The sequence below is a fragment of the Ictalurus punctatus genome, chromosome 7 (assembly GCF_001660625.3).
Source record: "Ictalurus punctatus breed USDA103 chromosome 7, Coco_2.0, whole genome shotgun sequence".
Taxonomy (NCBI): Eukaryota; Metazoa; Chordata; class Actinopteri; order Siluriformes; family Ictaluridae; genus Ictalurus; species Ictalurus punctatus.
Window position 1 is genome coordinate 12,462,509 of NC_030422.2, and position 10,091 is coordinate 12,472,599.

Below are 10,091 nucleotides of genomic sequence, written 5' to 3' on the forward strand. Positions count from 1 at the left end.
TGTATGTGTGTGGTGTGTGTGTATGTCTGTGTGTGTGTGTGTGTGTGTGTGTGTGTGTGTGTGTGTTAGGTCACACACTGGAGTTCAGGATAGAGTAGAAGCTAAGACAGGGCGCCCCCTGGTGTACTCTAAAAAACACAGGGTTAAAATGAACCACCTAACGGGGTTATTTTTAGCCCAACAGCTGGGTAAATACAGGACAAAACTCATTATTTTGGATTAAACTAACCCATCAAGTTGGGTTGTTATTTTTAAATGTGCTTTTTTTTTTCCAACCAAAAGAACACTTTAATTTTTACAAAAATGCTGGGTTAATTTTATTTAATAAACAGGTTCATATTTTCAGGGTTATTTTTACCCTTTGAAAATGTCAAAACTACCACATGATAAACAAATACATCAGCATGGTATCTCCTTTATTTACACACAAGAAGGTGTTCAGAGATGTATTGCCAGAGCTGCTAAAGCAGTGTTTATATATAAACTTTGAAGTAAACGACTCAAATAAATCATAAATTTTATACGAAAATGTCTGATTTTGTTCAAATGAGACGTTTAAGACATCTAAAAAAAACCTGAGCAACCAACTTATGATCCAGTGGAGTAATGCAGTGAAAATGACCGTCACTAACCCAGCGGTTGGGTTACACAAACTACCCCAAAACTACCCCAAAACAGAAAACAACACCATTACATGACTCAAAAAACTCAACCCAGCATTTGGGTAGAAAAAATAACCCAGCATCTTTTAGAGTCTCTCTCTCTCTCACACACACACACTCTCTCTCTCTCTCTCTCACACACACACACACACAAACACACTCTCTCTCACACACACACACATACACACACTCTCTCTCTTTTATCCATCCATTCAATCCCGTTGCCGATTTAATCCCGTTGCCGATTAATCAGTAATGTGTAACATCACAGCCATAAATCACACACACACACACACACACACACACAATTTAATACAATGATAATTTATTAAAGACGATTAAAAAAACATTTGTTGCGTTCAATATCAACGCGATGCTGATGTAACGTTTATCTACAAAACCGGTACTTACAGCCGTTCCCTTATTGTGAAATAGCACAAAATATACCGTAGCGTAAAAACAACAGAAGGTATAAAATAGAGTCGTACGTGTAAACCAGAGCGACGTGTCGATGTTACGCAGGTCTGCTGTCTGTGTGAAACGTCCTGATGTCCTCACCAATAAACTCATTCACTGTGGACAAAACATTAGCATGTTAGCATCATGTTACATTAGCATTTAGTTATTAGCATGGTGTGGCTATTTCAAAACATGATCACAAACTACACACAGAGTTAATCTTTAAACTGTTTTTTTGTGTAAAGTAAATACACTGTTAACATCAGCTAAACTGTAGTGATTAAATGTGTGCTCCTTTTTTTAGTTCCGTCTAAGCTAATGTTAGCTAAACACCTTTCATAAGGTAATGACTTTTTCCTAAACTCTTTATGTAGGGTCAGTTGCATGTGCATGTGAGGTCAAGTGTGTGTAGCATTAAAGATTAATGTGGGGTGTTAGCTAAGCATTTTCTGTCCTCGGCTAGTCAACATTTAGCTAACATTTTGATATTTTAGTTAGCTAGCTACTTTATATTTTAATGTTCGAGTATATTTTGTTAATACATAAGGAAAGAACCTGGCTAGCTAACTAACAATCACATACATTAGCTACTTAGCGTTTTGCTAGTCATGGTGCTAATTTGCTAATTCTCATTGGCTGTGGCTATTAACCAATCAGGTTGCTTCTTGCACTAACGGACAGGTGAATTACCTTCGTCCAGCGTGATGTGCTGCATGGGTGGGGCACCACTGAAGGTCATGTGACTCTCCTGGTGGTAGGCAGGGGGGCCGTGAGGTAGGAGAGGAGGGGGGAGGGGGGAGGTGGAGACAGGGCTGCTGGGAAATGGGCTGATGGAGGAGGAGTGAGACGGGGATGGGGAGGAGGACAGGTACGGAGAGTCGGGCCATGGCTGGGGCGGGTAAAGTGGGTACAGCTCACTGAAACCCAGCTCGAGACTCTGGAACGAGGGATCACACTCGTTTATCGGCCCCCTGTCCTCTGACGTCTCAGGCGGGGGGCAGAACTCATCGTGATACCCCCCCGGGGTGGTGTAAGGGTACTCAGGAGGGTGGGGGGGCGGGCACAACGGCATCACTCCATCCAACAGCAAGAGAGACGGTCGAGACAACAAAGGGTCTTCCTCTTTACACAGCACTGAGGAGAGAATAAACGAAAGCGAGAGAGAGAGAGAGAGAGAGAGAGAGCAACACTCACTGGGCAGGTATTTAAAGCAGTGTGTGTGTGTGTCTGTGTAAAACACTCACTGGGCAGGTATTTAAAGCAGTGTGTGTGTGTGTGTGTCTGTGTGTGTGTGTATGTGTGTGTGTGTAAAACACTCACTGGGCAGGTATTTAAAGCAGTGTGTCTCTCTGTGTGTGTGTGTGTGTGTGTGTGTGTGTGTGTGTGTGTGTGTATCATCCCAGGGAGTTTTTCCTTGCCACTGTTGCCACAGGTCTGCTCAATTGGGATAAATTGTGTTTATATGTTTCTGTAAAGCTGCTTGGAGACAATGACCATTGAAAAAAGCGCTATACAAATAAAATTGAATTGAATTGAAATGAATTTAATTGTGTGTGTGTGTGTGTGTGTGTGTGTGTGTGTGTGTGTGTGTAAAACACTCACTGGGCAGGTATTTAAAGCAGTGTGTGCTGCTCCGTTTGCGCTTGCCATTGGACACATACAGGCACACACACACCGGCTGACTCACACACACATCGCTGTAGGCTGGCACGCGTACACACAACACATTCTAACAAACACACACAAAATGAACAGACAATATTAATACACACAAAACAAAGACATACAAAATACTCTATGGATATAAAGTACAACACACAATAAATACATATTACACACATACACACACACACACACACAATGTTTACACAAAGAGAAACACAACCAACAACACAAAATAAATGTGTGCGTTACCTCAGAGCTTTTGTCACGGTCCACATGAGCTTCCTCTTCCCACTGCAGTTTACCATCTACATCATATACACACACACACACACACACACACACACACACACACACACACACACACACACACACACACAGAGTTTTGCACTGGAGCAGATTTAGTGTACAGTGCTAAACTGGAGTCCATAACCATCTATTACATGCAATCTACATTAGCCTCGTAGCTCCAGTAAACGCACATCTCAGCTGAGAGACTACACCTGAGCTACACTTGGCCAATGCGTGGATGTGGTAAACATGTGATAAACACATGATAAACACATCACAAACATGTGACAAACACATGATAAACACATGATAAACATGTGACAAACACGTGTAAACCCTCTGATGAATGGGTAATACACATGCGATAAACATGTGATAAACAGACGTAAACTCTGTGATGAACATGGGATGCACATGTGATAAACACGTGTAAACCCTCTGATGAATGGGTGATACGCATGTGATAGACATACGTAAACCCTGTGATGAACATGTGATACACGTGATAAATGTGATAAATCTGAAAGATAAACATATTCACCTGACCCTCTCTCCATGAACAACACTCTGGATGTGGGCAGGAAGTTGCTGCCATTCACCAGAAGCTCTGCCCCTCCCTCCACCAAACAGGAAGTGACACTGATGGACTCAATGATGGGTAACTCCTGAGCTGAGCGCTGAGCTGCACACAGGAAGGGGCGGAGTTACATCACCCATAACAATATGATCCACAGTAACAACCATAACAATAACAAAAATCATGATGATTATTACAATAACAACTGTTTAAGAAAGTTTTTATTAATATATATTCAATATTTATAATTATATACATTTATAATTTTGTTTATAAAAAATTTCTTAACTAGATAATTAGATAGCTAGCTATATTAGCTATATTTTTCTACACAAGCTAACTCTGGTTGTAAACTATGTTTTTATCAAATAAACACATTCGTGTAAAGTGTTGACAAATATATATATAAATATGTAAATATTGTGATAATATCGTACACAGTGATAAAACGTTACAACGTTACTGAGGTACAGAAATCAGTACGTAGCTAGCTAAACAACAGAGCATACTAATTAGCTGTACTTACAGCACTCGATTGGCTGAGAGGCCACCTGCAACGCTAACACTCGTCCAGGTGGACCAAGGGGCGGAGCTAAAGGCAGGTGAGTTCTGAAGACCAATCGCACGCGAGTATTCTTCCTCCCAACGTCCGTCTCCCCTTTCCTCAGCTCGATATCCGAATTCCTCAACTTCAGGATCCCCGCACAGTCGATACTGTGGAGAACCGAGAGATTAAACACACACACACACACACACACACACACACACACACACACACACACAGGTTAGGTACTCACAGTGCTGTCATGTTGGTCTCGGGGTTTAATGGGATCTCCAGTAGTTTGGTTCCAGTCTGCATGCTCTCCTGACTCGCTGTGCCGACCATCTTCCCCGTCACCCTGGGAACACACACACACACACACACACACACGCACACACACACACTTTATGTCATTAGCTAATTTAAAGGAAAATTACAAGGCTAATGTAGTTGATGAGTACTGGAACCACAAATTAGCATTACGCTAATGCAAGCAAAGTTTAAATATTAAATATTTAATTCTTTTTCAAATATAAATACTTAAAAATCATGATAATTTGAGTACCTGTGTATTTGATAAAACGGATGAGGGCGAATTGATCTGTCGTCTGCGGTTCCTACAAAAACCTGTAAGGACAGTGGCTGACGCTCCGCATATCCCACCAGCTGGAAAAGAGAAATAAATAAATAAACAAACACTAACCAACGCTCATAAATTTCCATCAACCTATTAATTAGCTATGCTAGTTATTAGTTACGCTACTTATTAGCTACATCACTTATTAGCTATGTTAGTTATTAAGTACGCTAGCATTCAGGAGTTAGCATCAGAGTATTCTAACTGGTTCTTTATTTATCATAACCTCACTGCGTGGATAAAAGATGTTGTTAGACAAGTTAGCCATATCAGGAATTTAATTAAAAACAATAAATACATAAAATAAAAATATGGAGCAGGAACATTATCAGAAAGGTATTTATTTAAACACAAATTTATCACTGTTAATTTAATGTGCTAATCTGCTACTCTGCTATTTGTGTAAAGTTTTGGTAAAAACTAATATCAGGAACCTGTGAGAGTAAAATCTACACTAATGCTAATAGGTTTAGCATCGTAGCACTTCTGCTAACGTTTAAGCTATATGACTGAATTTTGTTTAGTTCGGTAGATAATTGTGTGTAACTTAATGTCAATGTTTGTGGTGAGTAACTTAGCTGTAAGTTAGCATGAAGCTGATAAGCTTGAATTGTTTGGTAGTTATGCCAGTTAGCTATCTTTGCTAACTGGTGGCAGTTTAACTAAATTTAAATGTAAAATGATTTAATGTATATTTGACTCTTTGATTAAGACAATTCATCACTGTAAAAAGCTAAAAAAAAAAAAAAAAAAAAAGAGATCACAAAACCTTTTAGCATTTTTTCATTTGCTTGATGCTAATTGCTGTCTACAAGCTTTCACGTTACCATTTCTAATGTGTTCCATGTTAGCTGAGATGCTAGCTTTAGTTATCCTGATGCTAAATTTGTGGTAAAATTAAAGGTTTGTGGTAAATCGCTGTGTGACTGATGGAGTGTGAAACATTAATAATAATAATAATAATAATAATAATAATAACTGTGACCTTCACTACAGGATGTCCTCCTGGCGACGCCTTCACGGCTCCTCGACTTCCTTCTGTCTCGTAATGAGCACGATGGTGAGGACGCGGCTGAACCTCGATCCGCAACTCGTACTGATCAAACTGACACGGCAACGGCCAATCGAGCGGCGGCAATGCGTTAGACCTGCAATAATAACCACAACAAAGACCAATAACAATGACGTAATCAGTTTTTGTGGCGTGTCCCAATCCACATGCCTTTTTCACTGCATAGGGGGCATAAAGACCATCAAGACCATAAAGACCGTCCCTGTGGGTGTGTTACAAACATGTGGAAAAACAAAGAATTGCACTAAACTGATTTTAAACAGACATCTGTGTGTGTGTGTGTGTGTGTGTGTGTGTGTGGGTGTGTTTAAAGTAAAAGTGTGTGTGGATGTGTCTCCAACCTGAAGATGGGGCTGTGGGCGCTGGCACGGGTTCTTCCCCAGCCGAGGGTGTTCGGTACAGAGAGGTAGTCCATCCCCAATGTGGGAGGCTCCCTCCTGAGTTGCCCCATGTCTGAGGGGGGGCAGGGGGTATTTGGGGCAGCAATCTGCTCCAGTTCCACGTCTCGGGAGGAGACCTGTGTTTATGAAGTGCATTGCGAAGATGGACACTAGAGGGTGCTGCTGGAATGTGCTTAACTTTCTAATAGCAACCAATCAAAACAAACTAGGGGGCGGGAACATCTGTGATTGGTTAAACTATGAGGCAATGAAAATAAATGTACTTTCTTTAGTTTGGTGTAGTGAGGTTCTTACAGACAAAATGCTACGACAAAAAAAACTCCCACAGCTGTCTTGAACCAAGTGACGGAAAACATTTTGTCGTAGCGTTCAGTCAGTCGATTCGAGACATCTGTGGGAGTTTTCTCGGTCTGTCGGATTGTAATTTGCTAACAACTACCACAAAGCCCCTGATATTGAATAAACACGATGCTACGTTCGTGTGTTTACGTCATTTATAAGGTTCCACATGAACGTACTCGTTTCCACTCTCACTGTGTCTTTACAGGTGTCTGTGTAAAACACAAAACCAATTATTGTTATCTTAAAACCTAGCTAACAATCAGTGTTCACAGCACCCAGTTGCCTAGCAACAGTACTTTCAACTTTACACTAAATTGTGTGTTCAGCTTCCCAGTTCACCACTTAGCAGTGTTCATAGAAATGACTCTTTAGATTTTATCCCTGATATTTGTTATAAAATCACATCGTAACCATGGTGATATTTTAGTAAAACAATCTGACCTGCTCCAGTGAGGTCTTCCTGGTCTTCTGAGGGATACTGAGCTCAATCTGACCCTGAGATTGGGGGGCGGAGTCTCCTGTGTCCAAGAACTGGACATGGTCTTCAGAGTAACTGCCCCTGCGGGAGTGGCTTGGTGAGGGAAGGGGGGAGTTTCTCCGTTTTTTACCCCCAGGTGAGGTGGGTCGGGATGATGGCGACAGGCAGAAGTGGGTAGTGGCTTCACTTAGCTCCTCGTCTTCCACCAGGAGAGAATCGCAGCTCGATGCAGGGCTTAGCCAGCCACGAGAAGACGGGCTGGAGGCAGGACTCGGGCTCAGAGACCCCGGCCCCATACTGCTGTCCCTGTAACAGTAGGGGTCGAGGAGGGGCAGGTAGAGACGGTCTCTGTCCCAGTAAGTTCCCCCTTCTGGGGTAAAATCATCATCAGGGGAGATGGTGGTGATCTGAATACTGGGACACTCCAAAACACGAGACTCTGAGACCTGAGACAGAGAGACGCTAATCAGTGCTTAGTGTAGGAGATTAGTCCTCTGCAAATCTAGCAAACGTTATGCTTTTCTACATTCCACATCCATTATAATGTACATTTATTGTTCTTGCCTCACCTGAACAGACCGTGCCGGGAGACTCTCGTATGTCCCGCTGAACTCTCTCACCAGTGCACGTCTGGGGGGCGGGGAATGCATGCCAGCCCTGTGATTGGATGGTGGAGGGGAAGGAAGGATTCCCATTGACTGGCTGAGTGTGGAAGTCAGTTGGCTGTCTAACACTGGATAACACAGGAAGTGATTATATTAGAGATCATTACTGATAATTGCTCATTAAAATATACATGTGAATTCATTTCAGGTTTATTCATTAAGGAAGATGTTCTGGTCACGCTGTTCCTTTAAGAGATTATGTGTGTTAGCATACGTGTGTTAGCATGTGAATGAAAAATTGTGTGGCAACAATTTGGGAAAAAATAGAAGCAAATGAGATATTTAGTTTCATAAAAGGATTTCTAAGAAGTGTATCTGTCTCCGTTTAAATCGACGGATTCTTGAATAATAAGGATCAGCTGAGGAGAAGGAGGATCAGTGATGATTCTCAGTAGTGCACTCAGACTAGAGAACGTAAACAAGGGTTAAAGCTGGAGTCAGTTAGCGTAGCTTCATTCCTCAACGGACGGAGGGAGAGAAAGAGGAGTATGTGCCATGAAAAAAAGAAAAAAAGAGGGGAGGATGGAGGGATGTGTGTGTGTGTGTGTGTGTGTGTGTGTATGTGTGTGTGTTCAGTAAACAGAAATGCAGGGCTGGGTCCAGATGGCAACAGTTAACACTATTCACACGCACAACTGATTAAAACCACATTGTTCCATACCCTCCTCTCTCTCTCTCTCTGTCTGTGTCTCTCTTTCTCTCTCAGTGTCTCTCTCTCTCTGTCTGTCTCTCTCTCTGTCTGTGTCTCTCTTTCTCTCTGTCTGTCTCTCTTTCTCTCTCAGTGTCTCTCTCTCTGTCTGTGTCTCTCTTTCTCTCTGTCTGTCTCTCTTTCTCTCTCAGTGTCTCCCTCTCTCTGTCTGTCTCTCTCTCTGTGTCTCTCTTTCTCTCTCAGTGTCTGTCTCTCTCTCTGTCTGTCTCTCTCTCTCTCTCTGCCTGTGTCTCTCTTTCTCTCTCAGTGTCTCTCTCTCTCTCTGTCTGTGTGTGTGTCTCTCTCTCTGTCTGTCTCTCCCTCACTCTCTCTGTCTGTCTCTCTATCTCTATCTGTCTGTGGGTCTCTCTCTCTCTGTGTCTCTCTCTTTTGCTCTGTCTGTCTCTCTCTATGTCTGTGTCTCTCCCTCACTCTCTCTGTCTGTGTCTCTCTATCTCTATCTGTCTGTGTGTGTATCTCTCTCTCTCTGTGTCTCTCTCTTTTTCTCTGTCTGTCTCTCTCTATGTCTGTGTCTCTCCCTCACTCTCTCTGTCTGTGTCTCTCTATCTGTCTGTGTGTGTCTCTCTCTGTCTGCCTCTCCCTCACTCTCTCTGTCTGTGTCTCTCTATCTGTCTGTGTGTGTCTCTCTCTGTCTGCCTCTCCCTCACTCTCTCTCTGTCTGTGTCTCTCTATCTCTGTCTGTCTCTCTATATGTCTGTGTCTCTCCCTCACTCTCTCTGTCTATGTCTCTATCTCTATCTGTCTGTGTGTGTCTCTCTCTGTCTCTCTCTGTGTCTCTGTGTGTCTCTCTCTATGTCTGTGTCTCTTCCTCACTCTCTCTGTCTGTGTCTCTCTATCTCTATCTGTCTGTGTGTGTCTCTCTCTGTGTCTGTCTCTGTGTGTGTGTCTCTCTATGTGTCTGTGTGTGTGTGTGTGTGTGTGTGTGTGTCTCTCTCTCTCTCTCAATCTCACACACAAACACACACACACATTTATATGCTAGGCTAACCTCCAGGTTCTGTTCTATAAGGACATTAGCTAGCTAGTGAATAGGATTTTATAGTAAAGTAGTAAAGTAAAGTAAAGTAGTTGAATACAATTTAATGTAGAGCTAGCTGCTTAGCATTCAATAAAGACCTCTGGAGAGGTTACTAAGCTAATAAGTTACGCTAATGCTGGGGTAGTGTTGTGTAAACTATTATATTGTATAATTAAATCCGGCATTGTAATATACACAATGTCAAACCAAAGAAGAGAAAGGAATTGTTAGCAGTGACGTTATCTGAACAGATTAGATTAGATCAGATCAGATTAGACTAGATTAGATCAGATTAGGTTAAAGAAATTGACATTCCCATCAAAAATCAGAAAGTGCTTCATGATATGGACCAAAACATCACATTGTTGTTATTTGGAGAAAAATGTTTTCGAACCCGTGTTAGCTGTGCTAGCAGTTGATGATAAGTGTCATTACAGTGTTATTGTAGTGTTCTCTCAGTCATTTATCAGCATTCTGAGGTAAACGCTGATGATCTGGATGGTTCTGTGTCATTTCCCTCTCACTGTGTTTTTGTTAACACCGTCTGTAATAAAGACTTAATCGCTATTTGCTAGCA

At 42.0% G+C, this 10,091-nt stretch overlaps 1 protein-coding gene across 1 annotated transcript in view; it reads right to left on the minus strand.

Annotated features, from left to right (window-relative positions):
- Window positions 1-399: 399 nt before the first annotated feature.
- Window positions 400-10,091, minus strand: part of nfatc4 (nuclear factor of activated T cells 4) — an 11,425-nt gene continuing 1,733 nt past the window's right edge. The window contains exons 2-13 of the mRNA XM_017471844.3: window positions 7,692-7,855; window positions 7,086-7,568; window positions 6,243-6,418; window positions 5,815-5,977; window positions 4,758-4,858; window positions 4,449-4,550; window positions 4,178-4,365; window positions 3,616-3,756; window positions 3,036-3,091; window positions 2,724-2,850; window positions 1,812-2,255; window positions 400-1,235 (exon numbers count right to left, since the gene is read on the minus strand). Of these exons, the coding sequence (XP_017327333.1) occupies window positions 1,177-1,235; window positions 1,812-2,255; window positions 2,724-2,850; window positions 3,036-3,091; window positions 3,616-3,756; window positions 4,178-4,365; window positions 4,449-4,550; window positions 4,758-4,858; window positions 5,815-5,977; window positions 6,243-6,418; window positions 7,086-7,568; window positions 7,692-7,855 (2,204 nt within the window). The 3' untranslated portion in view covers window positions 400-1,176. The remainder of the gene's footprint in view (window positions 1,236-1,811; window positions 2,256-2,723; window positions 2,851-3,035; window positions 3,092-3,615; window positions 3,757-4,177; window positions 4,366-4,448; window positions 4,551-4,757; window positions 4,859-5,814; window positions 5,978-6,242; window positions 6,419-7,085; window positions 7,569-7,691; window positions 7,856-10,091) is intronic.